This window comes from Bufo bufo, chromosome 8 (genome assembly GCF_905171765.1).
Source record: "Bufo bufo chromosome 8, aBufBuf1.1, whole genome shotgun sequence".
Lineage (NCBI taxonomy): Eukaryota > Metazoa > Chordata > Amphibia > Anura > Bufonidae > Bufo > Bufo bufo.
This window is the reverse complement of record NC_053396.1, coordinates 207,540,901-207,558,360: the sequence shown is the minus strand read 5'-3', so window position 1 is coordinate 207,558,360 and position 17,460 is coordinate 207,540,901. Positions and strand designations below refer to the sequence as shown.

General features: G+C 38.7%; 1 protein-coding gene across 1 annotated transcript in view; it reads left to right on the top strand.

Moving 5' to 3' along the window:
- The window catches only part of NOTCH4 (notch receptor 4), a 55,937-nt gene that overhangs the window by 5,114 nt on the left and 33,363 nt on the right, over positions 1 to 17,460 (top strand). The window contains exons 2-3 of the mRNA XM_040405395.1: positions 10,174 to 10,255; positions 12,368 to 12,504. Of these exons, the coding sequence (XP_040261329.1) occupies positions 10,174 to 10,255; positions 12,368 to 12,504 (219 nt within the window). The remainder of the gene's footprint in view (positions 1 to 10,173; positions 10,256 to 12,367; positions 12,505 to 17,460) is intronic.

The window sequence follows — 17,460 nt, the reverse complement described above, 5'->3', positions numbered from 1 at the left end:
GCACGAATTTCCTTGCGTTTCTGCACCCAAACTTGACCAAAAACCACAATTTTTTTATTGCAGTTTTTGATGTGGATTTGTTGTGGTTTTCGCCGCAAATCCATTGTCTAATAACGTGCAAAGCTGGTGAGCCGGTCGGGTGAGTGCACTGATGTTGGCGCTTCCTAGATCTACACATCCATAGGACCTCTCTATATCCATAGGACATCTCTATATCCATAGAACCTCTCTGTATCCATAGGACCTCTCTATATCCATTATACATCTCTATATCCATAGGACATCTCTATATCCATAGGACATCTCTATATCCATAGGACCTCTCTATATCCATAGGACATCTCTATATCCATAAAACCTCTCTGTATCCATAGGACCTCTCTATATCCATAGGACCTCTCTATATCCATAGGACCTCTCTATATCCACAGAACCTCTCTGTATCCATAGGACCTCTCTATATCCATAGAACCTCTCTATATCCATAGGACATCTCTATATCCATAGGACCTCTCTATATCCATAGGACCTCTCTATATCCATAGAACCTCTCTATATCCATAGGACCTCTCTATATCCACAGGACCTCTCTATATCCACAGGACCTCTCTATATCCACAGGACCTCTCTATATCCACAGAACCTCTCTATATCCATAGGACATCTCTATATCCACAGAACCTCTCTATATCCACAGGACCTCTCTATATCCACAGAACCTCTCTATATCCATAGGACCTCAGTATCTCTGTTTACGTAGTTCTCACACAAAACAGGAAGACAACAGGAAGGCGTTTGGCCTCCACCCTCCACATCCCTCTCTACTCTTGTCATGTGCACAGACCCCTTATGTTGGGTGCAATTATGCTTGTGCCATTGCTATGTCTTCTTATCAGCCATAGGATTCAGATGTGTAAGCTTACTTATCTGAAGGATCCTTATGTTACTACATCTGATAGAGAGACTGTGTCACCAGATATCGAAACATGGTCACTAAAGCACATAGACTAAGCAATACAAATAACCCAGAAGTAGAGGATACAGGGTGTAGTGCTGGTCCCCTGCCGCACCACTGGAACACAAAACATCAGGGCGCAGCATATGGGTAAATAATTCCGTACAATACAATATGAATAGTTATACGCGAGCTGTAAAGTAATACATGTGAGCCTTACAATGAATAAGTGTGTGGGGGAGGGGGGCGATTCTGGATAGCCGGTAAATCTCCTTACAAGACCATCCAAAATAATGGCTGAGGGCGGGTATTACTTGGGTGCTGTTTTATATAGACACTGGTATTTGAGCACACTATAGTAAATGTTATATAAACACTGTATAGCGCTGTTATTTGAGCACACTATAGCACTATTATATAGACACTGTATAGTGCTGTTATTTGAGCACACTATAGCACTATTATATAGACACTGTATAGAGCTGTTATTTGAGCACAGTATAGCACTATTATATAGACACTGTATAGTGCTGTTATTTGAGCACAGTATAGCACTATTATATAGACACTGTATAATGCTGTTATTTGAGCACAGTATAGCACTATTATATAGACACTGTATAGTGATGTTATTTGAGCACAGTATAGCACTATTATATAGACACTGTATAGTGCTGTTATTTGAGCACACTATAGCACTATTATATAGACACTGTACAGAGCTGTTATTTGAGCACACTATAGTAAATGTTATATAAACACTGTATAGAGCTGTTATTTGAGCACAGTATAGCACTATTATATAGACACTGTATAGAGCTGTTATTTGAGCACAGTATAGCACTATTATATAGACACTGTATAGTGCTGTTATTTGAGCACAGTATAGCACTATTATATAGACACTGTATAGTGCTGTTATTTGAGCACACTATAGCACTATTATATAGACACTGTACAGAGCTGTTATTTGAGCACACTATAGTAAATGTTATATAAACACTGTATAGAGCTGTTATTTGAGCACAGTATAGCACTATTATATAGACACTGTATAGAGCTGTTATTTGAGCACAGTATAGCACTATTATATAGACACTGTATAGTGCTGTTATTTGAGCACAGTATAGCACTATTATATAGACACTGTATAGTGCTGTTATTTGAGCACAGTATAGCACTATTATGTAGACACTGTATAGTGCTGTTATTTGAGCACAGTATAGCACTATTATATAGACACTGTATAGTGGTGTTATTTGAGCACAGTATAGCACTATTATATAGACACTGTATAGCGCTGTTATTTGAGCACAGTATAGCACTATTATATAGACACTGTATAGCGCTGTTATTTGAGCACAGTATAGCACTATTATATAGACACTGTATAGTGCTGTTATTTGAGCACAGTATAGCACTATTATATAGACACTCTATAGTGCTGTTATTTGAGCACAGTATAGCACTATTATATAGACACTGTATAGTGCTGTTATTTGAGCACAGTATAGCACTATTATATAGACACTGTATAGCGCTGTTATTTGAGCACACTATAGCACTATTATATAGACACTGTATAGTGCTGTTATTTGAGCACAGTATAGCACTATTATATAGACACTGTATAGTGCTGTTATTTGAGCACAGTATAGCACTATTATATAGACACTGTATAGTGCTGTTATTTGAGCACAGTATAGCACTATTATATAGACACTGTATAGTGCTGTTATTTGAGCACAGTATAGCACTATTATATAGACACTGTATAGCGCTGTTATTTGAGCACAGTATAGCACTATTATATAGACACTGTATACTGTAGTGCTGTTATTTGAGCACAGTATAGCACTATTATATAGACACTGTATAGCGCTGTTATTTGAGCACAGTATAGCACTATTATATAGACACTGTATAGGCCTGTTATTTGAGCACAGTATAGCACTATTATATATACACTGTATAGGCCTGTTATTTGAGCACAGTATAGCACTATTATATATACACTGTATAGAGCTGTTATTTGAGCACAGTATAGCACTATTATATAGACACTGTATAGTGCTGTTATTTGAGCACAGTTTAGCACTATTATATAGACACTGTATAGTGCTGTTATTTGAGCACAGTATAGCACTATTATATAGACACTGTATAGCACTGTTATTTGAGCACAGTATAGCACTATTATATAGACACTGTATAGAGCTGTTATTTGAGCCCAGTATAGCACTATTATATAGACACTGTATAGTGCTGTTATTTGAGCACAGTATAGCACTATTATATAGACACTGTATAGAGCTGTTATTTGAGCACAGTATAGCACTATTATATAGACACTGTATAGTGGTGTTATTTGAGCACAGTATAGCACTATTATATAGACACTGCATAGAGCTGTTATTTGAGCACAGTATAGCACTATTATATAGACACTGTATAGCACTGTTATTTGAGCACAGTATAGCACTATTATATAGACACTGTATAGAGCTGTTATTTGAGCACAGTATAGCACTATTATATAGACACTGTATAGAGCTGTTATTTGAGCACAGTATAGCACTATTATATAGACACTGTATAGCGCTGTTATTTGAGCACACTATAGCACTATTATATAGACACTGTATAGAGCTGTTATTTGAGCACACTATAGCACTATTATATAGACACTGTATAGTGCTGTTATTTGAGCACAGTATAGCACTATTATATAGACACTGTATAGTGCTGTTATTTGAGCACACTATAGCACTATTATATAGACACTGTATAGTGGTGTTATTTGAGCACAGTATAGCACTATTATATAGACACTGTATAGGCCTGTTATTTGAGCACATTATAGCAGTATTATATAGACACTGTATAGTGGTGTTATTTGAGCACAGTATAGCACTATTATATAGACACTGTATAGGCCTGTTATTTGAGCACATTATAGCAGTATTATATAGACACTGTATAGTGCTGTTATTTGAGCACAGTATAGCACTATTATATAGACACTGTATAGGCCTGTTATTTGAGCACACTATAGCACTATTATATAGACACTGTATAGTGCTGTTATTTGAGCACAGTATAGCACTATTATATAGACACTGCATAGAGCTGTTATTTGAGCACAGTATAGCACTATTATATAGACACTGTATAGAGCTGTTATTTGAGCACAGTATAGCACTATTATATAGACACTGTATAGTGCTGTTATTTGAGCACAGTATAGCACTATTATATAGACACTGTATAGAGCTGTTATTTGAGCACAGTATAGCACTATTATATAGACACTGTATAGAGCTGTTATTTGAGCACAGTATAGCACTATTATATAGACACTGTATAGAGCTGTTATTTGAGCACAGTATAGCACTATTATATAGACACTGTATAGAGCTGTTATTTGAGCACAGTATAGCACTATTATATAGACACTGTATAGCGCTGTTATTTGAGCACACTATAGCACTATTATATAGACACTGTATAGAGCTGTTATTTGAGCACAGTATAGCACTATTATATAGACACTGTATAGGCCTGTTATTTGAGCACATTATAGCAGTATTATATAGACACTGTATAGTGGTGTTATTTGAGCACAGTATAGCACTATTTTATAGACACTGTATAGGCCTGTTATTTGAGCACATTATAGCAGTATTATATAGACACTGTATAGTGCTGTTATTTGAGCACAGTATAGCACTATTATATAGACACTGTATAGGCCTGTTATTTGAGCACACTATAGCACTATTATATAGACACTGTATAGTGCTGTTATTTGAGCACAGTATAGCACTATTATATAGACACTGTATAGTGCTGTTATTTGAGCACAGTATAGCACTATTATATAGACACTGTATAGAGCTGTTATTTGAGCACAGTATAGCACTATTATATAGACACTGTATAGTGATGTTATTTGAGCACAGTATAGCACTATTATATAGACACTGTATAGTGATGTTATTTGAGCACACTATAGCACTATTATATATACACTGTATAGTGCTGTTATTTGAGCACAGTATAGCACTATTATATAGACACTGTATAGCACTGTTATTTGAGCACAGCATAGCACTATTATATAGACACTGTATAGTGATGTTATTTGAGCACAGTATAGCACTATTATGTAGACAATGTATAGGACTGTTATTTGAGCACACTATAGCACTATTATATATACACTGTATAGTGGTATTTGTGCACAGTATAGCACTATTATATAGACACTGTATAGTGCTGTTATTTGAGCACAGTATAGCACTATTATATAGACACTGTATAGGCCTGTTATTTGAGCACAGTATAGCACTATTATATAGACACTGTATAGTGATGTTATTTGAGCACAGTATAGCACTATTATATAGACACTGTATAGTGCTGTTATTTGAGCACAGTATAGCACTATTATATAGACACTGTATAGAGCTGTTATTTGAGCACAGTATAGCACTATTATATAGACACTGTATAGTGATGTTATTTGAGCACAGTATAGCACTATTATATAGACACTGTATAGTGCTGTTATTTGAGCACAGTATAGCACTATTATATATACACTGTATAGTGGTATTTGTGCACAGTATAGCACTATTATATAGACACTGTATAGTGCTGTTATTTGAGCACAGTATAGCACTATTATATAGACACTGTATAGTGGTGTTATTTTAGCACACTATAGCACTATTATATAGACACTGTATAGAGCTGTTATTTGAGCACAGTATAGCACTATTATATAGATACTGTATAGCGCTGTTATTTGAGCACAGTATAGCACTATTATATAGACACTGTATAGCGCTGTTATTTGAGCACAGTATAGCACTATTATATAGACACTGTATAGTGCTGTTATTTGAGCACAGTATAGCACTATTATGTAGACACTGTATAGTGCTGTTATTTGAGCACAGTATAGCACTATTATGTAGACACTGTATAGTGCTGTTATTTGAGCACAGTATAGCACTATTATATAGACACTGTATAGCGCTGTTATTTGAGCACACTATAGCACTATTATATAGACTGTATAGAGCTGTTATTTGAGCACAGTATAGCACTATTATATAGACACTGTATAGCGCTGTTATTTGAGCACAGTATAGCACTATTATATAGACACTGTATAGCGCTGTTATTTGAGCACAGTATAGCACTATTATATAGACACTGTATAGAGCTGTTATTTGAGCACAGTATAGCACTATTATGTAGACACTGTATAGAGCTGTTATTTGAGCACACTATAGCACTATTATATAGACACTGTATAGTGCTGTTATTTGAGCACAGTATAGCACTATTATGTAGACACTGTATAGAGCTGTTATTTGAGCACAGTATAGCACTATTATATAGACTGTATAGAGCTGTTATTTGAGCACAGTATAGCACTATTATATAGACACTGTATAGAGCTGTTATTTGAGCACAGTATAGCACTATTATATAAACACTGTATAGCGCTGTTATTTGAGCACAGTATAGCACTATTATATAGACACTGTATAATGCTGTTATTTGAGCACAGTATAGCACTATTATATAGACACTGTATAGTGCTGTTATTTGAGCACAGTATAGCACTATTATATAGACACTGTATAGCGCTGTTATTTGAGCACAGTATAGCACTATTATATAGACACTGTATAGAGCTGTTATTTGAGCACAGTATAGCACTATTATATAGACACTGTATAGTGCTGTTATTTGAGCACAGTATAGCACTATTATATAGACACTGTATAGTGCTGTTATTTGAGCACAGTATAGCACTATTATATAGACACTGTATAGTGCTGTTATTTGAGCACACTATAGCACTATTATATAGACACTGTATAGAGCTGTTATTTGAGCACAGTATAGCACTATTATGTAGACACTGTATAGTGCTGTTATTTGTGCACAGTATAGCACTATTATATAGACTGTATAGAGCTGTTATTTGAGCACAGTATAGCACTATTATATAGACACTGTATAGTGGTGTTATTTGAGCCCAGTACAGCACTATTATATAGACACTGTATAGTGGTGTTATTTGAGCACACTATAGCACTATTATATAGACTGTATAGCGCTGTTATTTGAGCACAGTATAGCACTATTATATAGACACTGTATAGCACTGTTATTTGAGCACACTATAGCACTATTATATAGACTGTATAGAGCTGTTATTTGAGCACACTATAGCACTATTATATAGACTGTATAGAGCTGTTATTTGAGCACACTATAGCACTATTATATAGACACTGTATAGCGCTCTTATTTGAGCACAGTATAGCACTATTATATAGACACTGTATAGTGGTGTTATTTGAGCACAGTATAGCACTATTATATAGACACTGTATAGTGGTGTTATTTGAGCACAGTATAGAACTATTATATAGACACTGTATAGTGGTGTTATTTGAGCACAGTATAGCACTATTATATAGACACTGTATAGTGCTGTTATTTGAGCACAGTATAGCACTATTATGTAGACAATGTATAGGACTGTTATTTGAGCACAGTATAGCACTATTATATATACACTGTATAGTGCTGTTATTTGAGCACAGTATAACACTATTATATAGACACTGTATAGTGCTGTTATTTGAGCACAGTATAGCACTATTATATAGACACTGTATAGCGCTGTTATTTGAGCACAGTATAGCACTATTATATAGACACTGTATAGTGCTGTTATTTGAGCACAGTATAGCACTATTATATAGACACTGTATAGTGCTGTTATTTGAGCACAGTATAGCACTATTATATAGACACTGTATAGTGGTGTTATTTGAGCACAGAATAGCACTATTATGTAGACACTGTATAGGACTGTTATTTGAGCACAATGTAATACTATTCTATATTTTTCAGTAAACTAAACACTATTTTCTAATTATGTTTTCAAGAATTTCTAGACGACCTACCTCAGTGTACAGAGTCACGTGGTAAAAATCCCCTTTGGTGCCGACATGAAAATAATTTTCAACTTCCCTAGTTCTGTATTGTAAGATCTTGGCATAAGTCGAGGGAAACGACTAAAACAATAACATTGAATAATGTGAACTTAGAAAACACAATATCAAAAAATTATAAAAGGGGGAAAAATGACTTTAAAAAAAAACTATTTTCTTTTAATTATAATTTGTTTATTTAATTATCCTAATTCAGTCTTGAGTTATAATATTACACATGTATCACATATTATAATTATTTGTATCCAGAGCTGGCAGAATTCTGAGTTCACAGCTTCTATCCTCCCTGCTGGTTCAGTCTGCCACATTAGGGGAACCAAGGACATACATAACAAGATGCCGCTGCTCTGCAGCCCCTGGAGAGATGGTTGTCCCTTACTGTTATGTTACCCTACTATATAAGCCTGCCACCTTGGGGGGAAAAAACCAAGGATGCTGGAGAGAATGGTGGGCTATTTCTGCCATTTGGACACTTACAGACACAATTATTTTGACATTGTTATAACTGATGGTACTGTTAGATGGCAATTTTTGGGGTAACTCTTGAGACCGTCCCCCACATTTGATCGGTACACCTATGGTATGGAGATAGCTTTAACAAATGTGATCAGGAGCCAGTAGGACTATCCTCCAAAATTTTCATAGCCTCCTTGTGAGTCAAGCTTCAGGATGAACCCATGTGGATGGGGACTGTATGTATTTAGTTATGGAATCTGCATCTAGACTTTTCATACAGCATTGGGCCCATGGAGGCTTAGAGGGGCTGTACCAAAATGTAAACCTATCCCCTATTTACTGGGAGAAGTGTCTGATCGATGGAAGACGATCTCTGCTGATGAGAGCAGGGGTCCTGAGTCTCACTTTAAAGGGGAATTCCAGTTGTTAAAAGATAACCCTATCCACAGTATAGAGGATAACTATTAGATCGGTGGAGGTCCTACTGCTGGGACCCAAACCAATTATGAGAACGGGGACCCTCTGAGCCCCCAAAATGAATGGAGCAGCAGGTTGTGCATGTGCACTGCCTCTCCAGTCATCTGTATGCGCTGTGTCTGTGGATCTCCCATAGAGAAGAGCGGAGCACCAGGGGGCATGCTCAACCTGCCACTCTATTGGTTCCAGAGGAAGGGCTCTGAGGGGTACAGGGTCCCCGCTTTCATGATTAATGGGAATCCCACCAATCTAATAGTTTTCCCCCATCTTGTGGATAGAGGATAACTTTTAACAACCAAAATACTCCTCTAAGTTTGATGTGGCGGTTCAGCACACGCTCTTCCACACCATTTATCTCTATGGGACTGCTGGAGATTGCTGAGTGCTGTACTTGGCATCCCTTTGGCTGTCCCATACAAAATGAATCGAGCAACAGTGCTCATGCTCAATTTCCACTCTGTTCATATGCCACAAGCCCCCAGTTGTCATGATCGATGGGGGTCTCACCGGTCAGGCACATCCTCTGGAAAGGGGATACTTTTAGACCTTGGCACATCCCTTTTAATCCACCATCATACAAGAAAGGCCGATTCCTGGTAGGAGCTGAACCCATGAATATTTCCTTTATACTTGTATAAAAAATATAAATCTAGATTTGGCTGCCACAATAGGAAGCAAAGACAATTGTCAAATGTTACTGGCAACAGGTCCATATCCGGAGGTAGAGACAGACAAGAGCTCAGTAAGTCTTATAAAGGTCCAGGCCACCATATTACATAACCATTCTAATTGCTGAACGCTGAGCTTGAAAATTCTCGTATTCCTCATGATATAACAATTTTACTGCATCCTTTCTGTTATTCCTCTTTGAAAGTTATGGAATTTGGAAACTGGTTGTTACCAGTTAGAAGATTGTCGGAGTCCCTGACACTGCCCAATCCATAATAGTTATGTATGGACATGCCCCCAACTGGTAACACCCTGTTGCCAATTTATTCAGAAATTTCTAGGAGACATAACAGAGGACTGTCACAATGCAGATTGATAGGAAAAGATGATCCAGGCTTGTTATGATATGGGGAATACAATTACTTACTAAACCAGACATGTCAGGAGAGTGGACAAGTCCTCATTCAGTAGAGCACTGGGACAAATATTTATTTAAAAAATATAAATAAATTCCCCTTTTTTGTCTTTTTCTTCTTTGAATGATCCATACATTCTTCTCCTATATTTCAGCTTCGCAATACAAAAATGTCCAAGAACCTTGCCTTAATGGAGGATCGTTCATAACGCTACAGAATGGAACTCAATACTGCAGGTAACTGGATCCTATAATATTATGCTGCCTGCGCTTTAGATGTCTCACCTGCATAGTGTAGAGATATGTGCTTCAATCCGGACACCATCAAGAGTTTCTGGTCTCCATATACACCCTATGTCTGGTTAGAGGAGCATACACTAGGTGGCAGTGACTTTGTTGAAGGGGGAGGTTGGGAGACACAAGATATGTCAGAAGGCTACTCTAAAATGCTCCTCACCATCTGGTTGAAAGTGGTGGGTTCAGAACTACCACCATTTCCTTAGTGGTACAAAACATCATCCTGTGCCCACGGGAGTTTCTGCTCCCCATGTACACCCTATGTCTGGTTGGAAGGATGTATAGTAGGTAGCAGGGACTCTGTTGAGTGTGAGGTTGGGCGACACAAGATATGTCCGAAGACTACTCTACAGGGCTCCTCACCATCTGGTTGAAAATGGCAGGTTCAGAACTACCTCCATTTCGTTAGAAGAACAAAATATAACCTTCTGCCCATTTGAGCTTTCACGGCCACTCAAGTCATGTACTTGTGGAAGGAGAGTGAAGAGAGGTTGGGCACTGGCAAGTCTCTGTGTATGCTTGCTCAGGGCCTGTATGGGTTTTAGTTTGGTAGAAAGAACAGGTTCCATGATGTTACGGGGTCTGTTCCACTCACCAAATGGGCAATGAGGAGCATTTACATGCACCCAATCAGTTATAACACTGACAGGTGAAGTGAGTAACAGTAACGAATTTGAATATTCGTTACATTCAAAAAAAAAATTACTCGAAAATCTGCAAGGTATTGATCGCGTAATATGCGAATATTACGCGATCAATACAGGTGTGGGTCAAAAACTAATATATAGCACTATAGAATATAGTGCTCTATATTCCTTTTTAGAATATTCGTCATTTTTTCCATCTGAACACATGATTGGCCCAAAAGCAATTTAAGCAGGGAGGAATCATGACTTCAGATGGAAAAAAATGACGAATATTCTAAAAAAAGAATATATAGCACTATATTCAATATAGTGCTATATATTAGTTTTTTAGAATATTCGTCTTTTTTTTTCAATCTGTGCAGTTGTTCCACTTCGGCATACTCCTCCCCAACAAGCGTACCCGTCACCATGGGAACGCCTGTGGGTTAGAATATACCATCGAATCTGAGTTTTCACGATCTCAGTGAGATCGTGAAAACTCAGATCCGATGGTATATTCTAATCCCCAGGCATTTCCATAATGACAGGTATGCTTGTTGGGGAGGAGTATGCCGAAGTGGAACAACTGTACAGATTGAAAAAAAAAGACGAATATTCTAAAAAACTAATATATAGCAATATATTCAATATTGTGCTATATATTGTTTTTTTTAGAATATTCATCATTTTTTCCATCTAAAGTAATGATTGCTCCCTGCTTAAGTTGCTTGTGGGCCAATTACTTATTGGCCCACAAGCAAGAAGCAGGGAGGAATCATGTGTTCAGATGGGAAAAAAATGACAAATATTCGCTATAACGAATATATAGCACTATATTCGAAATATTCGGGAATTCTCGAAGTTGCGATAAAAATTCGCTATTTGAATATTTGCGCTCAACACAAATTGATTACCTCTAGGAAACAGTACCGGTCAGCAGTAGGATATCATAGGCAGCAAGTGAACAGGCAGCTCTTAAAGTAAATGTGTTGGAAGCAGGAAAAATGAGCAAGTTTAGGGATCATAACGAAACATAACAAGGGCTAAATTCTGACGGCTAGATGATGATTGGTCAGAACATCTTCAAAATGGCTGGTCTTGTAGGGTGTTCCCAGTATATAGTGGTTAGTAGCTACCAACATGGACCAAAGTAGGGCAACCGGTGATAGGATCATGGTTGCCCAGGTCTCAGTGACTGAATCTGTTGAGTGAAGTCTAGCTTATTTGGTCTAGAAGAACTACTGTAGCACAAATTGCTTAAAAAAGTTCCCGGTGGCTATAATAGGTGTCAGAGCACACAAGGTATCCCATATTGTCAATGGGACTGTGTAGCCAAGAAGTACACAACATCCATCAAGCATAATTAACTTTTTGCAGTTCCCCATAATGTAAGTTCATGGTGAATAAAGTATGTGCTTTGTTACAGGTGTCCTGATGGGTTATTGGGTGACCACTGTCAGATTGCTGGGCCACCTTGTTCCCTATTTATCTGCCAGAATGGAGGTACTTGCTCACGTCTGTCTGCCGCAGAGTATCGCTGCACGTGTGGGCCTGGATGGACAGGTAAGCTTACTTTTCACCACAGGGCATCATCATCAAGAAATTGTAATATTTACTGAATTGAGGAGGTATCAGAAATATCAACTGAGCTGCCGAAGGATGTGCTTCATCATAAATTAGGCCCATCCTCTGGCGGTCCGTTCGCCCTCCCCTCTCCCGTTTTTCCACATCCCCTTTTCTGGAAATGGGCAAGGAAGTCATACAAACTCCACTTACAACAGCGTTTTTTGCAAGTGGCATCTAAAAAGTAGAGGTTTGTAACTTTTTTACGCCATTGACTCTCCAAACTGAATTTTTGATGTTGAACTTTGAACGCTGGTCTGTCGCATCCAATATAAAAGACGTCCTAATGACCAGATGATCTGTGGAGCGGAATTTCCGTTTTCCCTTATTAAAGAGAAGTGTAGTCATAGTTTCTCCATTCAATGCAAAACGGACCACGCCCAGTTTTCCTGTAAATGCACAATTCATATAGTAAGGTTATTCTTGTGCATTACTGCTTTATGCGGAAGTGACATTGTTTTGTGTTCCAGTAATGATACAATAGTTTTAAGAATTGAAATTTCAGTCATCATTGTCGTCCCATAAAGGCTATATTCACCTTGAAAAAGCCACATGGAAAATAAAAAGATTTTTACATAGTGTATGTTAGTGGTTACTTTGTTAGTTGCATTCCTTCAATCATTTTTAAACCCACTGATATTCAGTTTGCAAGATACTTTTAGACCTTTTCCACGGAAATGTGTCCATTCAAGCAATACAAGATGGATCTGTGTGTCCAGAATGCTGCTGTTTCCCCCCAGCAAAGTGCCTTGTGTGAGCTTTCCTCCCTATCTACGGTATGCGTGAGTAGTGTTGAGCACGAATATTCGAATAGCGAATTTTTATCGCGAATATCGCCACTTGGAGAATTCTCGAATATTTTAAATATAGTGCTATGTATTCGTTATATCGAATATTCGGCATTTTTTCCATCTAAACACATGATTCCTCTCTGCTTCTTGCTTGTGGGCCAATGAGAAGAAAGCAATGTCAAGTTCACAACAATACTTAGTGCACCAATCAGTAACCTGTAGTCAGACCTGCTAAAAGGTGAAGTTTCACGTTGTGCAAAATATATTCTAATCACTGCCGATTAGCGCAATCGCGAATATATTGGAGCACTTGACTCTATCTACATATAAAGCTAGTCTAATGTTCTGCCGTGCCAACCATTTTCTCCAGTCTCAAGAAACTTATACCAGTTTGAAAAATGTAGCCAAATGACCCACGCCTGTATTTCGCGTTACGAATTAGCATTACGCGATATTTATATTGCCGATTTTTCGCATTCAATAAAATAATCTCAAATTCGCGAATATATGATGAATATTCTGCAAAATATTTGTGAAATATCGCAAATTTGAATATAGCCCCTGCCGCTCATCACTATGCGTGAGCTGCCCTGCTTGGATGCTTTTCCTCCTCTCCTCTCTCTCATCAGCTGTATACAACTTTTTTCCCCTCTGTGCTATCTCTAACACTGAGAGAAGAGAAGGGCACAACAGAGAGAACTATCAGAAACAGGAGCAGAGTTCTCACAGATTAATGTCAGATTTAAATAGGTTAAGGACTTAAGGCTCATGCACACGAATGTGTGTGCCCCATGCCCGTATTGTGGCATGCAAACAGCAGGTTTGCAATATACAGGAACCAGCCGTGTGCGCTCCGTATCACGGATGTGGACCTATTCACTTGAATAAGTCCGCAATCGGCAAGATACGGAGTGGGAGCTAGGGAGCTCTTCTGTGAAATTTCAGTTAGTGCTTCCGCATCGCAAAAAAAAAAAATAGAACATCTTCTATACTGCTTGTCCAAAAAAAAAAGTTGCCACCTAGATTTAACTAAGCAAATAGGTATGAGCCTCCTATTGGATAATTACTGCATGGGCGATTTATCTTTTAGCTGGCAACAAGTTATTTAACCCCAACTGGTGCAATGAGTTGCTTCTCATTTCTTAAACAACCATGTCGAAAGACACATCTCGTGGTCGTAGAAAAGATGTTAGTCTGCTTGAGAAGGGTCAGATCATTGGCATGCATCAAGCAGAGAAAACATCTAAGGAGATTGCAGAAACTACTAAAATTGGGTTAAGAACTGTCCAACGCATTATTAAAATCAGGAAGGATAGTGGGGACCCATCGTATTCGAGGAAGAAATGTGGCGGGAAAAAAATCCGAAATGATCATGATCGGCGATCACTTAAACATTTGGCAAAATCAAATCGAAGAAAAACAACAGTAGAACTCAGGGCTTTGTTTAATAGTGAAAGTAAGAGCATTTCCACACGCACAATGCGAAGGGAACTCAAGGGATTGGGACTGAACAGCTGTGTAGCCGTAAGAAAACCACAGTGAGGCAAACCAGAAAAAAAGGCTTAAATTTGCTAGGGAGCAATCAAGATTGGACTCTGGAGCAATGGAAGAAGGTGATGTGGTCTGATGAGTCCAGATTTACCCTGTTCCAGAGTGATGGGCGCATCAGGGTAAGAAGAGAGGCAGATGAAGTGTTGCACCAATCATGCCTAGTGCCTACTGTACCAGCCTGTGGGGGCAGTGCTATGGTCTGCGGTTGCTGCAGTTGGTCAGGTCTAGGTTCACCAACAGTATGTGCTCCAAGAATGAGGTCAGCGACCACCTGAACATACTGAAGGACCAGGTTATTCCATCAATGGATTTTTTCTTCCCTCATGGCACGGGCATATTCCAAGATGACACTGCCAGGATTCATCGGGCTCAAATTGTGAAAGAGTGGTTCAGGGAGCATGAGACATCATTGTCACACATGGATTGGCCACCACAGAGTCCAGACCTCAACCCCATCTAGAATCTTTGGGATGTGCTGGAGAAGGCTTTGCGCAGCAGTCAGACTCTACCATCATCAATGCAAGATCTTGGTGAAAAATGAATGCAACACTGGATGGAAATAAATCTTGTGACATTGCAGAAGCTTATCGAAACAATGCCCCAGCGAATGCGTGCCGTAATCAAAGCTAAAGGCTTTTTTTTGGTGACGACTTTTTTTGAGGGACAGGCAGTGTATTATTTTGCTGTGCAGACTAAATGTTGCAGATCACAGACCTATTCAAGTGAATTATTCTGCATCTGTAAATGGTGAGCATGAGCCCTGACATACTCTGCAGAAATAAAATGGTAGGAATTTTTTAGCATCTTTCTAAAAGCGATTTTCTGTTTTGTTTTTTCATTTTTTACTCCCAGCCATAACTTTTTTATTTTCCTGTTCACAGAGGGCTTGTTTTTTGCTGGACAAGTTGTATGTACTTTTTAATGGCACCATTTAATATGGAATATAAAATAGTTGGAAGCTGGAACAAAATTCTAAATATGGAGGAATTGGGAATTCTTCTGTTTTAATACTTCAAAACATAATAACTTTAAAAAAATTTAGTGTGTATGAAGGCTCTTTTTTGCGGGGCAGTTTGTGTTTTTCCTTGGTACCATTGTGGGGTTGTATGACTTTTTATCACTTTTTATTAGATCTTTTTATGATGTGAAGCAAATTGGCCATTTGATTATTATTTTTTTGTCCCTCATAAATCTGTTTACTGTACGAGATTTATTTTAATAGTACAGACATTTTGAAACGTGGCAATACCACAGATTTTTTTATTGGCTATTTATTTTTAAAATGTGATAGTGGGGTGATTTTAACTAGCATATATTTTTCATTATGTTTTTAAAAACTTTTTCGTCAATCATTTTTAGTCCCCCTAGAGACTGTATCATGTACTCGTCTGATCATTTCTCCCATTGCAGTCTATTGGAGAATTACTATGTTCCTATCGCCTTGATTGGAATTTAACTATGACAGTGTCACGGCTGAGGATGGGGAATACCCTCAGCCGTGTGGTATCAACAGATGGAGTGGTCGCTGCGCGGCCAGGACAACAGGATTAGGGAGCTGGTGACCTCCTAATCGCATCCCTAACCTGACCCTGACTCCTAGCTACATGAGCCGACCTTGATGGTAGGAGGGCTCATGCTCCGGAACCTAGAAGTCCCTGCTAGCCCTCAAGATGGCCCTAAACTAGGAGCTGGGTAGACAGCCCGTTCCTTCTGGACACGGAGGAACAGGAGTCTAAAGTGGCCAAGCAACACAGACAAGGAAACATAAACAGACATATGGCAGTGACAGGTAAGTGAGCCTAGTACTACACTTACCTGCCACAGACACACAACCTGGAACCCAAGTGCTGCTGTCCACAAACACCAAAGACAGAGCACACCACACACATCACAGGAAACCATATGCTGCAATAAGAAACGACCAAACAAACATCTACCAAACACCATACATGAAGTAAACACACAACCTCATAAACATAGAGAATCAACATTTATGACCACAAGGGTGGCCCACACTGGCAGATGGAAATGTGACCAGGAGAGTTCCTCCAGCTTACAACAAGGCTGGAGTACCCCTCAGACATCAGGTCTAAACTGAGGCTTTATAGCCAGACCCACAAACGGACACACCCAGTACACACACACACTAGGAAGGAGGTTAACCCTTCCAACACCAGGGAAGGGAAAACACCACTTAAAGGGGACGTGCACACAATAACAAAACCAAGTGCACACATACACACATCACACAAAACCGCATGCACAACATAGCAAGCTGCAATGGCACAGCTCAGACTGCTACGCTGCCACATACATACTGTTGCCAGCGGCAACCACAGGTGAGGCAAATACCACAGCCCTCACCTGTGATTGACAACCAAAGAAAACCGCTGACAACTGCATGCGGTTCAGGAGTCACGGTCATAGCCATGGCCGTGACAGACAGACCTTGGAGCCTTCATAAGGCCCAAGACTGCCATTTCAACCAAACACTGCAGTCTTGCCATGGGGGGGGGGCATTCAGGCACCAGGAGCGCTGCACTCCCAGTAATTG